The sequence below is a fragment of the Anabas testudineus genome, chromosome 2 (assembly GCF_900324465.2).
Source record: "Anabas testudineus chromosome 2, fAnaTes1.2, whole genome shotgun sequence".
Taxonomy (NCBI): Eukaryota; Metazoa; Chordata; class Actinopteri; order Anabantiformes; family Anabantidae; genus Anabas; species Anabas testudineus.
Genome location: NC_046611.1, coordinates 7,267,393 through 7,286,899, shown reverse-complemented (window position 1 = coordinate 7,286,899; position 19,507 = coordinate 7,267,393). Strand labels below are relative to the sequence as shown.

Genomic DNA, 19,507 nt, shown 5'->3' with positions numbered 1-19,507 from the left:
GATGCATCTCAGACATTTAAAGTGCATGGACCTGCAGGCTGCCAGGTCATAACGACTTCCCTCCCCTCTCTTTTGCAAGATACAATCATAGGCTGTCAGAGATATCAGCTAGAGCCAGCTCAACTTTTCCGAACTTTGTGCAAGACGTTTGCAGCAATAGTAGGCGCCTGTTCTCTCTCTCTCAGCTTGACAGGTGAGAATTATACTGTGTCCTTGTCATCTGCAGAGAGAGAGAGAGAGAGAGAGCGAGCAAGACAGACAATATTCTCTGAGCGGAGCTATTTCAGACTCTGGCAAGCCTGCCTCCATCTTTTGCTATCACGCATCTCCATCTGGTGAAATCTGTAATGCTGTTCAAAAGTATTATGTCAACAGACTGCTACGATTGATATTGACGGGAATGAAAATAAAGCAATGAATGGATTTCAGCTTCAGGTGCTTCATTTCAAGCAAGGCATGATCTTTTGCTTAATGGAATCCAGTTTGTTTGCAATCAGTGGAATGAAGTCTGTGAATTAATAAAGAAAAAATGGAACACACAGGCAAACATACAAAATAGAGAAGGATTGATAAGATGATGTGTTACTGTTGTTTCTAAATCGTACCTGACCTGACAGCAGATGCAGAGCATGGGAACTCGCACATTTCACAATAAGGCAACAGGCTGCTGTTGGAGTACGTGCAGGCCCCACAGTTCCACGTCTCAACTGAACGGTCGGGCTCTGACAGCTTCCTCGGGGCCATGAAGAACACCAGAGAGCTGGGGCTCCCGGAGGTGGTCGCCCCTGCTGTTGAACTCCTCTTCCTGTATCGAGAACTCGGGCTTGAGCTGGTTAGCGGCATCCGTAGCCTTTTCAGCTGTGGTGAGAAGTCCTGGTCGAGGGTGTCGGACGTTTGTGAGCAGGACTTTTCTTTCTCCTCCTTTTCTTCAGAGATTGTTCCACTGCCAGTTGGTGCAGCAGTCATCCCTGAGGAGATGGAAGGAGATGTTTCCTCATCTTCTGTTCTCTTTCTCTTTTTCTCCTTGCTGGCACCCGGGGAGAAGAAGGAACGGATGTCGTGCTGCTTCTCTTTCTCAAACTAAGAAAAAATGTCAGTTGAGATGGATTAAATGTGTGATAGCTTTTAATACACCTGTAAAGCAACATAGCATCCATGACACCGATCTCCCTTTTGCTACGCTTGTTAAAACTCAACCATTTTACTCAATACGGACGCATAGCATAATTTTGATGCCAAACTGTGTCCTATTAACACTAAAAAGAAATATAAAAACTACAGTAAAACTAACCTTTCTGCCCATGCTAGTGTCATGTGATCATTATGGAAATCGTATGCACATCTACAGGAAAAAATACCTGAAATATTTAAATACCTACTGACATAAAAGTTTTTCTAAATGATCCAACAGGATCTAATCTTCAGATTCATCATGTCCAACTTCACGTACTTATCATGTGTTGTCAAATAGAGTTTAAAGGGACAGTGTGTTATCAGTAAGTTATCATTTCTACAATACACTTGCATTTTGCATAATCTGCAAACATACTGTATGCACTCTGACTGAGGTTTTTAAAATTTATAGATTTGTGAACACATTTACAAATCTCAGTGACACTGTTCTGTTCACAAGGATTCAGCTTTTCCAGTAATAATAACTCAAGAATATTTTAGACTTAGATACTGAACATAAATTATTAGTGGTGAAAAGCTAATAAAACTATTTCCTGTTTTATACAAGATTACACAGATTAATAGTGAAATATGTCATCTTTTCCCCATTCAATAGCTTAAGTGTTAATAATTTCTATTGGTGTACTACTTATTTTATATTATGTAATTTACCAGGGGATGAAAATCAGCCACACCGTTGCTTATATCATTTAACTCACGTGAGTAAAGAACACGTCGTCTTTTACATTTCCGGAGTTTCCCTCCAGCGGCTGCAGCGTCTCACTGGGTGTCCATGCATTGGCAAAGCTGAGGAACTCCCACTTGTCTTTGTCGCCCTCGTCAGCCTTCAGGTATTCCTTCCTGCCATTCAGAGTGCTGCCCGTCACTGTTTCCTGGGGAGCACAGGACATTCGGTTAAGTCCAATGTCACAACTCAGTGGCTTCTTTCTGGTTTCACGCTCAAACGTCATGACGATGGTGCAAATCTTTCACAAATCACATCAATTCTGTAAAACTGTAATGTTAATTATAATGTTTTAGTGGAATGCTTCAGTTTTAATTAGACGAGGAGACAGTTCTGTCTACGTTTATTTATGCATACACACAATAAATAATTTTCAGAGTAGATAGAGACAAGTATACAATGTGTTTTGAGCTGTGTTTGCATATTTTAGTATAATCCCCATAAAACAGACTGAAGGAGGCAGCTGATCAATACAATAATTATTTCAGTGATTTATCATTCAAATTAAAAGTGACATCAATAAATGTCTAAGTGGCAGATTGTGTACTTAAAGCTTAGCAAAGATTTCCCCCCTTTTTCTGCTGTAACACCACCCGCAGTACCTTTCTGTTGAGCATGGACCACATGACAGTGTCAAAAGTGCCCTTGGCAATGAGGTAATGTACATTCACTGAGCAGGTTTGCCCGATGCGGTGGGCTCGATCTTCAGCCTGCTTGATGTGGCCGGGGTTCCAGTAGAGCTCTGCAAACACCACATGGCTGGCAGCAGTGAAGGTCAAACCCTGGAAAGGACACACACGCTCACTGATAGATCACTCCATCACATTTCCAATAAAATGTAATTTGATGAAATCCTTTTTAATGACAGAATATTAGCAGCTAATTGCCAAGTAAGTGCTTCGAGGACCTACCTCCTTTCACTAAAATACACAGAACATTTAGGCACTAATACAGTTTTTTAGAATAACTGAATTTATTAACGCTTTTTTCATCATTTCTACTTGCACAAATACTGATTATGATTCGCTACAAACTAAAAGGTCATCATTGTAATTAATATACACAGAAATAGGATGGAATAGAGGACAATGTGTTCATGGGTTTTTTAATATTTGTGCTCTTTTCGTTATTATAAAATAACTTTTCAATAACTATTTCCAAGTTTCTTTATTTGAACTGCAGATTTTTCTTGTAGTTGTAACTTCTAGAAACATTTATTAATTTGTCTTTTATTATTTCCTCAAATAGATTTACTTTATCACTCTCTGAACATTATGTTTGGTCATAGAGCATCTATGTGTTTGTGTGTGTGAGTACCTGACCAGCTGCCTGAATGCTGAGGATGGCCACCCGTGTCTCCGGGTCAGTCTGAAACTTGTGGACCAACTGGATTCGTTCTGAGGATGGGACGCTGCCGTCGATACGGATATAACCAGCCTGTGTTAACAGATGCAAGAATATTTATTGTTCAGAGGAGATTCCAATTCACGCTTGATGACAGGTGGGCAGTGCCAAACCAGACAGTAACACTTGCCATGAGCACAGCTGATGGGACACCTGTATAACAGAGATCTTTGGAAAAAAAGAAAAGAAAAATATCTTTAAACCATTTGTTGTTTAAAGCTGCACTAAAGTCAACAAAATGTTTTAGCTACAGTACATTCACCTAAACTAACACTGGTTGACATTAACAACTGACCATCAGCAGGTCCCGGTCAGACCAAGCAAGGCTGTATTCACAGAGACATTTGACCCTACAATATAACAACATGAGCCTGTGTTGTTTCAGGTACAGGTGAGACAATGAAATACAACCCTTGAAGTCCACGTGGACTGAGAGTGTGTCACTTTGGAGGAGACCCCCATGGTGCCGGGTCATGTTGCACTTCCCCATTCTCTTTAATAAGAAAGGCCACATTTCCCTGCAAACTGAGAGTCTGCCTTAATGCGGCATAACAGCTTGAAACACAAATAAGCAAATATGCATTTCACTGGTTCACTGGTCCTTTGTGCATATGCATTTTAGGGAGGATCATGCAAATATAATAGATAGATAATTTACATGTTGAAAAGAGGCTCACACAATTAATAATGGACAGTATTGTTCAACTTTTAAAAGCTGGTGCAAATATGCGCATAAACATTCAATTAAAGGAGGGGTGCTTTTCATTATGCTCTATAGATATTTCGGTGACATGAATGAATGGAGCAAAACATAAAACACTGTTGTAGTAAGATAGCATTTTTGAAAGAAAATGAGAGCAGGAGTAATACAATATTTTCTAACATTGTATGACACCAAACAAAGACAGCAGTGGATGCATGTTCATTAAACCTGAACTTGAACTTGACATTCACTGAGCTGCTAATGCACTGTGGCGACTGCTCGCTTTTGATTCCATCGGTCCTGCGGAGCCACCGGTAGGAGAGTGTGCTCATACTGAGCAGCTCCCACCTGAAAATGTAGCTGTAACTACATGAATATGAAGGAGAACCTTGCTGAGAAATAACACAGAGGTCTGTTTTACTTGAAAAATAAAGGTCAGATAAATGTGCTCATGGAGCGCTAGGTGGGGTAAACAACTTCTAAACACCACTAAAAACTATTCACAAATTAACTTGCTATTTTAACAGTATGTTTGTTTTATGTGCTATATTTACAATTCTAAAGCATTCATGGCTTTATTAAACAAACCCTTCGACCAGTTCGACACCGGGTGAGAAATGCGAAAGTGTGAAGCACAAAATCAGTGATAATTTCTTGTGATTAGAGCACAGTCACTTGTCTCGGCTGAGCTTCTCATCGCGGCACATTGCCTGTCGTTCCTTTTTTAAGCCTATCTCTGTTAATTGGTGAGTGTGAACGCACCAAAGAGTGAGGGTCTCACATAGGAAAGTGTTATCACACGTCACACCGCCGCATTACATTCAGCCAACACCTCAGCGACCCCTGCGACACACACAAACACACACATACACAGACACACGCTTGAACTCTTTCACAGGTTGCTGGCGCCGAGCTAAGAGATATCGTTTGCTTGTGAAGACTTGTGAAATACACCTCAGGAGATTAGCTGTGGAAGTAAAGTTTACTTTCTGAGACAGAAAAAGTAGACTTTCTTCAAGAATGAGAACACTCTTAGACAATAATAAATACATAACTAAAGTTTTACTGTATTACAAACATACATTTGTTGTCTAAACAGTTTATCTGCACCCTGTGGACCTGAATTCTGCAAATACGTGGAAGACTCAAATAATACTTGACTTCTAACCTGTGCTGCATATCACCCAATGTAAGTAGTATTCAAACCTGTGACTGTAAAGGTCAGTACTATGTCCAAGTTAATCACAGATATGGCAGGGATTTGACTCAAACACAGTGTGACTATGCATGAAGCAAAGAAAACGTATGAATGGGGGTAAAAGTATGGGGCCAATTACTTCTGGTTAGCCAGGTGGAGTAAACCGTGAATATATTCTGCATATTTAGTACTACCATTTTACTGTTAATGGGCGGTTTGTGTCTCTGCAGCTGGAAAAAAAGTTTCAAATCTTAAATAAAAATGACAGTAATGAACATTTGTGCCAAAATGAAAAAATTCACCATATAAAACTGTGCTCACTCTTGTTGCAAAATGATTGATAGTGTAAGAATAACACAAATCCTACATGATTTAAAACCACATCTTGGTTAAGGTTACAGTAAGTGAGATAATGTTAAGCCGACAGCAGCATTTAGCTCACTTAAAGTTTCCTGCTTTAAATTTAATAAAATATATGTTTTTTTTTAACTGTATTGGAAAATGAGAAGTTTAAAAATAAGTATTTTTTAATTGTGATTATTTAACTAAACAGCCAGATGAGGTGCGTGGAAGAGAGAAATAAACAGCTAACTATTTAGAGAGATAACCTGGTAGCTGGATACAGGATATAGGTCTATATATTTTGTTTATAGTCGACAGCAGGACAACATCATATTTATGGTCTCTAGGAGTTAACAAAATATGTGGGAAGAACGGAAGAAATACTTAAAAAATACCTTTGGAATTAGTTAATTAGCAATGTAAGTGATTTGTTGTCTTTCTCCATCTAGACACAGTAATAAAACGGTACTTATGGTTGTTGTGCTTGTGCAAGTACCTGGAACTTTCATTTAGTCTCATCACTTAGAAATTAAAAATAAAATGATCTGAAGGAATTTATGACAAAGGATAAATGTCACATTCTGCAGTTGAAAAAGAAACACCCGTGCCTCAGGAAGATAAATAAATCCACAAAGTGCATACACCCAGAAACACTCATCTAAATCCATACATACACATCCATTCATCCATAAATAGATAAGTGAGTCTCTGTAATCAACGGTGTATTGTGTTCAGAGCTGCTATGGCAGATGGGTCTGAATGGAAGTTGTGTGAAAAATCTGGGAAGGGGTAACCAGGGTTGTGCACTATGGCGACAATTTAATATCCACTTTGTTTTTGTTGAAGACATGGTAAAAAAATAAGAACTCTTACTTGAAAAACTTCGATTCAAGCCCAAAATGTAAAATATTTCCCAAACCCGTCATGCCGTTGTAGCTGCATTTCATGCAAGTGCTCCTGCAGCCGTTGCTTACTATCCCTTTAACACGGTTTAGAAGATCCAGTTGCCTGCGGACCCCCTGTGGTTACCTTGGCCTCGATGACAGCCTCGGTGCAGGCCTGCAGCATGGTGAGGTGGTGGGCAAACACCAGGAACTTCAGCTGCTCTGCCTCCAGCATCATCTTAATGTAGTCCTTCACAGCTCCCGCCTGGCCACACACAGATACAGAAATAGACACAGATGAAAGAGAGCTACTGAATCCATCACTGGTCGACCACACACAGAGGAATCGGCGAGATCAGTGAAGAAGTCAATTAATCACCGCGGCATCCTTTCTGTGTGATCGATTCTCTATTGAATGCCAGGGATCCAGACTTTAAAGGAGAGAGCACCCAGAGTGACTGGGGCGCATTTGTCAGCTCACAGATAGTGAGAGCAAATCAATAACTCACGACTTTGAGATATGATTGGTGTGTGCTCTGTTTTTTGGATTTTGGTGACACCAGATACACAAACATTCACCTTGTGAGCCACGAAGAACCAGATGAATGCCAGATTTTAACAACTTCATCAAGAAAGAAAGTGCTTTTTGAGATTTAATTGGATATGGAAATAAGAGGTAAGAGTCAGTTTAATTGGGCTGATGTTTTAGTGGACTGACAAACACAGTACAGTCCAGTCAGGAGTTTCAACACTCCACATAGAGTTTTTCAGGACTTGCAAAAATGACAAAACAGATATATTAGGCTGGTTACCTGTCACAAGTGACAGCTACAGTCCAGAATTACTGCAGTAAGTAAAAGTTCAGTTCTCAACTATTTTATTCTTGAGTTATTTGCCTGTTTGTTCTTACATAACCCAGTTTTTACCTGTTATGTTTTATTTATGAAGTCAAATGGTAACAATGCTTTAAAAACATCACAGTCCACATTTAACAGCATTTGCTTGTTTCCTGCAAAGCCTCCGACCTTGATTGACAGCGTGAAGCTAACAATCGAAAAAAGAAAGCAGTGGAAGTGCAAGTGAGTTAACTGTACCCCGCAGGTATCTGTATCTATCATTTCACTGTGCACTGCTGCCCAGCGATCACACTGTGATGGCTGTGGCCGTTCCTGCTACTTTCTGCAAAGCTGGAATGGATGTGCTCTATGAGCGTGTCATTGAGCATCCGGGCTTGGCTCATTTCAGAGCCCCAGGCCAAAAAGCAGCCAAGAATAGCACCAACTAGTGAGAAATACCGAGGTTTGATTTGAGTCAAACAGAGCCCTTACTGGACGGTTTTCGAGACAGGCCTTTCTCCGTGGTGTGTATCCCACCCCTGTAATCTCCACACCTCCTGCAACCTGACAACCTCTTCAGCCATCACACCTGCTCTTATGGGAGAACCTCTGCTTTGCCTTGCTGATAATTAGCTGATGTGCCTGATAATGAATCTCTCTGCCAGGCCTGCCGACCCCGTTCTGATCTGGGGGGTCCTCATTACTGACGGCTTGGCTTCGCCGGCTTCCTTCCGCTGAGTTTAATTAGTGCACAAACTTCTCGGCTGTCTGAAGCGGCCCGTTAGCTTGCTTTAAAGTCCAGCATCAGAGCTGTCCTCTCTGGGTAATTGGGAGCAGATGCTTGGCGGGTAAAGCAATAAAAACACCCAAAGGCGTTTGGCAGCTCCGTCGCCAGGCGGACTGGCAGGCAGGCAGGGGCCACGGTGCTCGTCAGAGTGACATAGATGTGTGAATCTATCACATACATTCCACCCCACCCAATGATCCAAATAAAGAAGAAAGAACAAGTTTTTTCCTGAAGTAGAGAAAGTGTGTCTGACTCTAAAAACCGATAGGAGAGGAAATGAGACTGGACTGGCAGTATCGGCTTTGAGGTGGGTGAGTGGGTGGGGTGGCTTTGTAATGAAAGGAGGTCCAGTGTTAGGCTAAACGGAGCAGAAATCCAATCAGCAAACAACACCAAGCACAAAAAAAGATCCAAGCTTGGAGGCAGGCTGAGCGAGTAGTGTGTCGATGATTGCATTCGGTGGTTATCTCCGGTCTTCGTTAACCTCTGGGCCACGCTCCTCATGGCTGAGGGCGTTGGGCTAATTGAGAGGAATACCAGCCTACAAACATGGCAGAAGATGGGAGAGGGATACTTTATTTGGTGGAAATGTTTACTCAACTACAAATAAAAGAGATTGAGGAACAGCCTCTTCTCTTAGCATCAAGATCAGCGAGGCTGGAAACTGATCAGAGGTGGAAAATTACATCACTGTATTAAAAATGTTTCCACTGAGGAACAGCTTGTAAGATTCTTGACACCAGTTGCTCTGGCCCCAACCTCCCTCATACTGCATGCATCCAGCCACCTTCTCACATTTCTCTCTCATTAAAAAAAAGTCACTTCAAACTGAGTGCCGACCGAGTTTCCATAGCAACAACATCACAGAGATGCTATTTTAGTGCGGTGTGTAACTTTGAGATAAGGTGTAATCATGCCAGGCTGGACGCAACTAAATAATACCTCAGTTATAACTCCCTACTTTGTCTAAGTGCTTTCACTGGCGACCATTAGGCTCTGTTACCATGGCAATGCTTTCCCATGAGATCTCACTGAGTGGTCGGCCAAGCTCTCTGAACATGATTCTGTACCATCATTTCCTGAAACATGAAAATGAATAAAGATTACATTCTTTAGCCAATTTCTAAGCTATTTAAACTACTCTGAATTATATACGTAGTCTGTTTTTAACTGTCAGCTTTTAGAGGAGTTACAGGAGTTAAAAACTTTTGGACTCCTAATCATAGGCCAATTTTCACTTTTCAAGAAGAGAATCTGTTGATTTGTTGACTGCATGTGGAATATGGTGCTAATGATGTGATGGTGCCTGTTTTCTGACAGCTTGTGTGGTTACATAAAGCACAAAGTGTCTACAAATGCTTTAAATACAGAAACTAATAACTGAGCATTTTACTTGTTGTCAGGTGTCTTATTTTACTTTTTAGCCCCATCTGGACAGATGAAGCTTATTGAATGTGACATCACGAAGAGATATATTTGTCAGGACAGCTTTTAAAACTGTGGTTTTCCAACCTTCTGTCAAAAAATCATGTTCCACATCCTCCATTAAACTCATTTAATACAACTTGTACATCCTTAAATACTATTAGGGGTAATCTCTATCCTTACACAGATTGTCAAAGTTGTCAAAGAGAGGAATGCCAGTCCTGATGATCATACTCCAAACGCCTGGATGCTGAAGCCTCATATTAACTTCAGATAAATTGTGGAGTATGTTGTTTTTGAGGGGGAAATTCATCGACCATCACTTACTATACACTTGAAGAGCCTGTTTGAACAGGAGACATTATCACAGCAAGCAAGATGTGCTTCAGTGTACAGAGGAGTTGTTGTGAATTGTTTCTAAACAGACTAAAAAATTGCGAATTTAGAAATTTGGTTATGGTTCATTACAAAATTAGTGTTATTTCCGGACTTCCACTTGGGTCTCCTGCTGGCATGTGCTACATGCTCATGCACGCCTACGCACACTTACTTTACGTCTCTCTACAGTACATGTAGAGCAAATTGCTGACATTATATGTACACTGTCAAGGTCAATTGTCATGAACAACATGGATGCAATCCAAACAAAAAAAAAAGAGAGAAAAACACAGAAGATCCAAGGCCCTCTCATTACACTGACAGTGACCCAGAACAAGAGGTTTTATTATATATCATGGGCTTTGGTTTTGCTCGCTGAACATCCCCAGTTTTTTATTTCAGCCTTGTTCAAGGCTGTGTTTCCTGAACAGTTGAAATGTTAACATTTAACTGCCCTGTTATCTAATAAAACTGAGAGAAGTAGCAGTGGTGAAAGCAGCTAATGTTAGATGTTGACTGAAGCCCACCAACAGTGGAGGTTTGAGTGCATTAAGTACAAATGTTCTGAGAAGAAATGTCATTTTCAGTTTCTAGGTACTGGACTGCCATGATGTCTAAAGCAGGCTGGTGTTATTCAAAATGTTTCTTATCAAGTTCACAAAAAGACTACAATCAACAACGCCTATCAAGACCTTCTGATTTTCTCATACTCCGCCCCAAGTCTATGGTTCGTACTAAAGGAAAAATGGGTCACAAATATACATTTCTAAAATGCTTTTAGTGAAGATTATTCAATCGGGAGGAAAGTGCACATTAGTTTGTGACTATTTTCAGCTGTGGATTAATGCACATGATGAGTATTTACGGGAACAGTATTTGTGGGATTCAGATAAATAAACCACAGCCTGTCTGTTCGTGGTGCAAATAGATAAGTTACAACATGAAATGCAATATATTAGGCTTTCCATACACAGATTCACCACCTGTATTTTTCATTGTACTGTATGGTATAGTGACTTAGGCAGGGGTGGACATAACAACAGAAAAAGACATACTCTAACACCACCTGGTCTCCCATTACCTTGGCTATAGCTGTCTGCTTGTACATCTGTGTCACTAGTCCCATGACCTCAGTGAAGGGGTTGTCCATGGCAACGACCCCCGACCCCAGTCCCTTCATCAGTCTCTCCCACTCTGCGAAGCTGGCGGAAGCTTCCTGCAAGCAAGGAGAGCACAAAGACAGTGAAGTTGTGTCCTTTTTTTCTTCATCTACCTTCATCTCTCTCTTGTTCTCTACTGTTTTGAGATATAAAGGGCAAAACAATTAATGGTGCTGCTGGGTGTCCCACTTTCTGTGGAAGAGAAAGAAACAAAGAGGGAGAAAAAAAAAGACAGAGGGAGAGAAAGATGGAGAATTCCCAAGGATGCTACCCCCTCCGACTGGGCTGCTGTGTTAGGTGGGTCATGAGCGCCTCCCAATTATAGCTGCCTTGTGACAAGCTGGGGTCGAAGATGGAGAAGGAGCAGGGCTGGTACAATAAATCAAAGACGCCTCGCGTGATCTCAAGGTGATTGGCGAGAAGTATTTAAGGCGGGAGTGGAGAGCAGAGAGGATCGCAGTGGGAGAGGCTGCTGGTGAAGACCAGCATATGCTGCATTGTGTTCATAAACGAGACACGCAGAGGGAACATGCGTTTCTTGTTGACATGCAGGTTAGCTCTGTTTATCATAAAAATAGGACTCCTATGAAACTTCAATTAACAGCAGGTTTCAACACAGTCTTATTATATTTTAAGCTACAGCACAACATATTATGCAGAAATATGTCAAGAAAAGCAGCATGGCAGTGGTATGGTTTATATTTTTGTGCATTAACTCCAGTATAGCTGTAATTTAAAGTGCTTCAGAGAGTGTTGAACCCTTTTGACTTTTTGAAACTGTCTTAACTTTAAATCACTTTGTCATTAGAGGTTATTTTGCATCTATTGTTAGCAACTCTCAATTTAATCTGTCTGAATTCAGGCCGCAACACCATAAAATGTGTAAAAATTCCACAGGAATGAACACTTTCGTAAAGTGCTGCATATCAAACATTGTAAAACTGTGAACCATATGGCAAGCTGAAGGAAGCCGTGGGCCACGCGTGATTAGGCAGATACATACACATAACAGTGAGTGTGTGAGTGAGGTTGGAGGGGGCATAGGGTAAGAAAACAGCATGAGAAGTGCAAGGAAGCCTTATTAATGTGAGCACACACATACAACAGTACAATGGAAGATTCTGCAGCAAACAAATTTCACAACTGTATTTTTGTTTTCCAGACTAGTACAATGAAAGGATGTTGGTAGAACATGAAAGCTTTGCACCATTCAGTGAAATAATTAGCATTTCAGTAGATTCAAACCTCGTCAAAGTCAAGGACGGTTGAATGAATAAATAGTATCATATTGCAGGAACACAAAGCTGTGTCTCCTTTATGTTTTTCCTCAGATGTTTCACTCAGCGGCACCTGCATAAACATAGTTATGACTGTCTCTCAATGTATTTTTCTAATTAAAAATTTCAGATTGGAGCATTTCTTTGTAATTTGCTGGTAAAAAAAATGAGTGGCTAAGCACTCCTCCCTCGATAATATTAACTAGATTAACACTGACAAAAGGCCAGTGCTGAAAACGTAAAGGGCAGGAGGGGCATAAAAAGTCTCTGGCTGTGGAAGATAAAAGCCATCATTAGGGAGTAAAATGAGATGGGAGGAATGAACTCGTGAGTGGTCCTGGTGTACAGTATACATCACCACAGTTTGTTTAGAGGAAAATAATGTCCCTTCAGTCTTTTATAGTTTATATTGTTCATATTTCCCTGCCTTTGGGAAGCACAATGGCTGCGGATTTGGGTGACTGGCCACTTCGCACCTCCCTTTCTCATCTATTAAAACCAGTCCATTTACATGGGCAGACGAAATGTCTACCTATTCTTCCCATGAAACTGTAAAAATACACTTGCAGATTCATCTCATGAACACAAAAAGCACATCAAATGTAAAGTAGAACAGCTACAGCCCTGCTTTTTGTTCTCACCAAAGACAAATGATCTCTGAACCAGCTCCTCTGAGGATGTTACGCATCAAAGCTGCTGTTTTAGACCACTGACATATGGGAGCAATGTGAGAACAACTAGATAAGCTACGACAACAATTCCAACAGTGCATGTACATTTGGTGTTCTAACTGGAGCCACTATGTAGAAACCATATTTAGCCCCTAATTAAAGCGTCCCTTAACATTTAGGGAGATTTGAGTAAAATCCTGTATCATCACTTTTCCAAGCAACTTCTTTGTTGTTGTGTCATTGCCAGGATGGTGGCTCTGTGCATAATTAACACTGAAAGAGCTCCTCCAGTGTTTTCCATTCCTGCTGATATAATGCAAAATATAAAAAAGCTTCTCAGTGGATGCATCTGAGTGTGTATTGTTTCTCCCAGTGGAAACCTAACCCCTCATAGCCTTGACACTGGTGACCCAACGAACAGAGCTGAGAAGACACACTGACAGGCGCACAGGCCAGGTCAAAGCCACATTAGCATTCACACGTACATTCACATGCATCCAGTGCAGCGTGGGAGGCAGAAACTGCAACCATAACTTTGGGGATGCTAAAAGAGATGCAAACACCTACACATGAAACATGACATTTACTCTACAAATATCCTGGTATCCTCTTTACAATAGTGGGAGGGAAACACACACACTCATCTCTGCTTGTGCTAAAGGAGAGTTATTTAATCTTGAAGCAGCACTAGGCAGTTTTATAGCAATAGGCTGTTAGCTCCAAATAGAAGTAATATGCAACGTAATATGCAATGCAATGTAAGAATGGTTGATCGACCTAAAAACATCATCATCAAGTTTAGCACAATGACAAAATGAGAAAACAAGGAGATCAACTGTAGCTAAAGATGATTGGAAAAAGTAAAACATGCCCCAAAGTCTAAGTTAAGACATTTAAAACCATAAGAATTTAGAAGGATTCAGTAGGGTGGAAGTCTGATGTCAGAAATTTGACAAAAACGAGTACAATTAAAAGTATATTTAAGAAAATTAGTACAGTTGCCATGAGGACTGTGCCGTATAATGAAATTAAATAAAGAGGGTGAAATGAAACATAATTTAAAAAGCACATTTAGTACATTTACTCAGTACTGTAGCTAAGAGAAATTTTGACATTTTTGTACTTTACTTGAAGTTACTTAAGTTTCTTCTTTTGTCAATAGTACAAAATGCCTTGGTGAAACTTTATATTATCATGTGTGACAAAGATACACCTCAAATCTGTATTTTTTAGACGCTAGTAACAACACATACTTCTTATTTTTGCCTAAAAAGGACTAAAAACATTATTTATCTGTACATGTCTAATAATTTAGGACAGGTTCGAATCACTCATGAACATTGGTTGTATTAAAGATTAGATTTAAGAAAACTGGTGAATGAGGTCTTTTATTTGGTATTTTTGTTTGATGAATAAGTTAAAACTATTAACTGATTTTCGAAATTACTAGAGAGAAAAGTTAGAAACAACGGCAGCAAAATATCAAATGGCGATGAGTGGGAGACAGTTTGCATTTCAATGAATCACTCCCTGTGTGTTGAGAAATGCAGAAACCTGGAGAGAACTTAATTTTAATTCTCTGGCATCTCCATTAATCAACACTCGAGTGGATATTTGGACTTAATGCTTAAACATTTGTGCTGAGCATGTGGAGACTTGCATTTGTGGAGTACAACAAGCAAGTGTTGAGAATAATAAAAAAGTGTCTCTGGAAAAAACTTTCTTCAGTGTCATCTAACATGTACCTTTGCAGCCTCTTTGGGCAGGTCGAACGGGATACGCTGGCGGATTTTGGGGGGCAGCTGAGTGAGCACGTCAGCCTTGAGACGACGGATCATGATCTGGCTCAGACGCTGGTGCAGCTCGTCCAGGTTGGACGCACCCCGACAGTCCCACTGTCTGCGAGGCCCAAAGTACCTATAAGAGATTGAATGAGTGGGGAAGCTGTGCTTGCTGATGCATTCATTTTTTATACGCATTTCCAACCTGAGAGAAAAGTCCCAAGAAAACACTTATTTACAGCATCGCCCTGAAGGAATAGTTAAACACATTTAAACATTCCCACCTGAGAGCTGCACAGCACTACAGCAGCCTTCCACTGTTTACCGCTGAGCAGTCAGGGGATCTGTTTTTAGCTTTAGGGCACTTTGCAGAGCAGGAAACTATTTTGTCTAATGGCCACAGCGGCAGGTTCATCCCAAAACTCACCAGCAACTTTCACAATTTATCAGCCAAATGAATTTTTAGAATAGAACTGGCCCCCCACACAAAGCCTGGTTATCTGCCATATTGGCTGTGTGGACAAACTTAACAAGGCACTGCCAAATTTGCTGTTTCACACTTCAGTATTTAAACTTGTAGTTGGTGAGCGAAGAAAAACTGACTAATTCCTCCTAAAATAATGTTTAGGCCTCACGTGGGGATTTAAGCTAGCAACTCCCCTGATACAATACTGCTTTGCTGCCACATGGGATGTTGCCATTACCCATGGAAACTTCACTATTATAAAAAATAATGCAATGGGAAGACTTTGCTAACTTGACATAGTCCAGTCTTGTGTGTGTGTGTGTTTATATGGCTATTATTGTGAGGATCAGCATGAATTTTTCACCATTGGACTCAGGATATTTTAGCCGGTCCTCACAATGAGAAGGATGTTTAAAAAGCAATTTCGGAGTTATGTTTAGGGTGAGGCAGTTAATTGTAATAGTTAGGATTAGGGTAAGGTAGTATATGTGATAAATACAAAAATGTGTGTATGTGTGTGTGTGTGTGTGTGTATGTGTGGGGGGAGGTGGGGTTCAAAGCAGCATTCCCCAGCCACACTAAGTGCTATGATATACAAAGTGTTGTCATTAATGGTGCCGGGCCCATCCCCGAGTGAGAAGCCTACTTTGATGGACATCCAAAACAATGCATTTGATGTGTTCGTTCACACATGTAACTGATCGTCTGTGGCAACTGGCAGCCAGTTGGCATTTACCGCTTGGCTTCAGCTGTGGTCTGGCTCTGACAACAAACTCTCAACTCAGCAGCACCTCCACTACAAACTCAGGTACAGCCCACCTTATCCCAGCAGACATTTGAAAAAGGAGATCTGTTAAAACCCTGCAAGCTACATAAAGATTTTTTGAATAAGAACAGACCAAACTGAAGTATTAAGCCTAAAGGAATAGGTAGAAATTTTAGGAAATATGCTTAATTAGATTTTTTCCTCAATACCATTCACATCTATTTGGCAAAAAAAAAAAACCCATGAGATGGTTAGCTTACCATAAATACAGCTACACTGGCTCAATGCAAGGGTAGAAAATCCACCTACCAGCACCTCTAAGCCTCACTAACATATAATATTTGTTTAATCAACAGTGCCAGGCTGGGTGTTTCTCTGTATTTATTCTCAGCTAGGCTAGCTGCTGTAAGTAAAATTTGTAGATTAAATGTAGGAAAATATGAAATCACTAAAATAACTTGCATTCCGGATATAATACACAAAATGTAAATTAAATGTATACTGTCAGTAACAAGTATTAAATGTTAAATTGACCAACTGGAAAATGTGAGGATATACATTTGTCAGCTTGTGTCTTTGTTGTACCTCACCTATAATGGGCGTTGCAGTATTTCTTGGCATAGTCAGTCCAGGTTCCAAACCTCTTGGGATAGAGGGCATCAATCTGCATAAAAAGCTGTAAAATGCAAAAACAGGAAAAGGACTTTAATAGAAACTTTGTACTAAACTATGCATGAATGTGCGGCTGTAACAGAAAAAGGAGAAAGTGTATGATAAAATCTCAATGTCTCATTTTTGAATGAATCTCTTAATTGTAATTTTAATGTTGTATAAAATACCTTTTATACTCCAATAACGTTTAGAAATGCAGTGTTTTGTCTCATTTGTCATTTTAACTTTTAACGATAGAAACAACAAGGTAAGATATTGCTAGATATTGCTACGACAAATACAGTCACACCGCTGACTTTATATAAAAAATGGGAAAGTAAATGAAGTTTGTTTTGTGTTATACTGAGCTAAGCTAACTGGCTACTACCAGAAAATTCATGCTCAGAGTATACCTATCACAGTGGAATAAATACTTTCATTTTAGTTTGGCCAAGGAATTAAATATTGCTTTTAAAAGTGTTATTTCTGTATTATATTTTGTACAGTTGAACAATCCTATAGAAAATACATACATACACATAGCAGAACATCATGAAAAGTGCACGCTGTTTTAGTTCCTACAACTTTTCACCTTTTAGTTTTTGAAAGCTGACAGCACACTATAACTCAAACCTTTTTTTGGCTTTAAACTCAAGTGCATCTTGTGTGCAATTTATTCAAGGTCCTGTTGTCCTTCGCCTAGTTTACCAGTTCTGTGCAGTGTAACTCTGTGGTAATTTGTGTCAACGCCAATTAACCAGGTCAAAGCACTGTGCAGTCAGACTAGGCGAAAAAAGCGAAACTGATTTGAAAATTAAATGAAACGTGAATAGAAAAAAATCGACCCCTCTAAATAGCTACTGACATGAAAATTATGAGACATCAAAAGATCTTTGAATCACTTGATTTCAGAACACTGATAAATTACAGGCTGCTTCTTTCTGTCGTCAGTGGACATATGACATTTTGAGAGGAGCCCTTTTCGTACACTAAGGAGTGTGGATGCCTTCCAGGTTGCAACATAGCTCCCAGAATGTGTATGTGCGAAAGTCAATGTGTTTGTGTGTACACACCGCATCCTTGTCAATTTTCAGTATTTGCAGCAATTTCTGAAGTAATGACAGGTAATCATCAGCAAGGCGATCTGAATAAGCAGCCACAGTGAGAGCGCTATTCTAAATTCAGCGCTTGTTCAACAGGAGCTTTGCATTTTCCCCCCTCACACTGTTGATATAATAGGTGGGTGGAATGAGGGCACATCATGAACGGTGCAGCATGCCCTGAGCTGTGTGCTAACTTGATGTCAGAGCCATAGTGAGTAATGATGGCAGTGAGGAGACTGGCACAGAGGCAGGGACAGGGCTTATCAGGTTTATGCTGTGGATGATAAAATGTTATATTCAGTTTCAGATTCTAGTGGCGGAGAGAGGGAGAGATGACATCTAAAAACTAACCTCACCACTGCAGACAGGCAGTAGCAGAGACAAGAGGGCATGTATCACACACACACACACAAACAGAATACTGTACAACACACACACTTTATCTATGACGCACCTTCTCAAGATTTCTTACAAGTTCTAACTTCACTTCATTTTGGAATTAATTAGCTGCCTGAATTTCATCAGTTAATTATCAACATTGGGTCTAGGCAATAATTAAGTTTTCCTCAAGGCAGCGTGACAGTTAGATGACAGCAGCATCTAAGAACTGTCTCACATAGATACTTAACATTATCAGCACAAACCCCGGTGAAGTCAGTCTTGGATAAGCAGTAGTTATACAGTTGGTTATCAGCTCCCTCTTTTAACCAACATGTTTTCCCCAGGAAGCGTCCTTACACAGCAGGGGTGGAATCTGTGAACAACTTTTCCTCTTCACACTACATTTAGCTGCCCCACAGCAGCTCACATCCATTTTAGAATTCATTTTAATATTTTACTAATAACTACTAAAGCTCTTCACGATCTTCCATTTTATTAAGATCCTTACACTGAGTGTCGCTTAAAATTAAATCACCCTATTTCTAATATAAATGTTACCTCAAAGTGTTTTTTACAACCCCAATTCTAAAAAAGTTATTATAAAATTGGACATTCTCTTTTGAAACCATGTGCGCCACGTCCTCCAGACTAAAGAGGAGAGGAACTTTTCGGCTTATTATCAGTGCCGAAAGATGTTTTTAGGTTTTGGAGAAGCATATGCTCCAGACGACGTACTTTTCAGGGAAGGACTTGCATATTTGATGCTAAACCGCATTCTGCATCTATGACAACACCATGGCTGCATAGTAGAAGAGTCTGGTTGCTAAACTGGCCTGCCTGCAGACCTACTCCCTACTAAAATTATTTAGTGCGTCATGAAATGCAAAATACGACAAAGAAGACAGAGGTTGTTGAGCAGTTAAAATCTGATATCAGACCAGAACATCTTTTCCCAAAACTCCAGCAACTGGTCTCTTCAGTTCTCTGTGGTTTACAGACTGAGGGAGAGGGGACACTGCCCCAAATGTTTTGAGATGTGTTGCTGTCATCAAATTCAAAATTACCTTTTTTTTCTTAAAATGGTACATTTTGTCAGTTTAAACATTTGATATGTTTTCTATGTTCTATTATGAAATACTTTATTTGGATTTGTTCTTCTAGTCTGATGATGTCTATAGTCCATATTGTCAGCAAATCCCATGAAAAGACCAAATCTAACACAGACGCACTGTAGTTTATTCTGGCCCACACAGAATATCCTGCTGCCATGAACACTAACTGTAGGAGCATATTTATTAAGTCACAGCTCAAAATAGTGCAAAATGCACAATTTCCTCCTGTTTCAGTAGTCTTAGCAAAACTACTGTAGCCAGCTG

General features: G+C 40.1%; 1 protein-coding gene across 1 annotated transcript in view; it reads right to left on the bottom strand.

Moving 5' to 3' along the window:
- zranb3 (zinc finger, RAN-binding domain containing 3) overlaps window positions 1-19,507 on the bottom strand; it is a 72,687-nt gene that overhangs the window by 38,322 nt on the left and 14,858 nt on the right. Inside the window, exons 6-13 of the mRNA XM_026362472.1 lie at window positions 16,587-16,672; window positions 14,729-14,900; window positions 10,957-11,091; window positions 6,595-6,714; window positions 3,236-3,355; window positions 2,521-2,700; window positions 1,893-2,066; window positions 606-1,080 (exon numbers count right to left, since the gene is read on the bottom strand). Coding sequence (XP_026218257.1) covers window positions 606-1,080; window positions 1,893-2,066; window positions 2,521-2,700; window positions 3,236-3,355; window positions 6,595-6,714; window positions 10,957-11,091; window positions 14,729-14,900; window positions 16,587-16,672 — 1,462 coding nt within the window. The remainder of the gene's footprint in view (window positions 1-605; window positions 1,081-1,892; window positions 2,067-2,520; window positions 2,701-3,235; window positions 3,356-6,594; window positions 6,715-10,956; window positions 11,092-14,728; window positions 14,901-16,586; window positions 16,673-19,507) is intronic.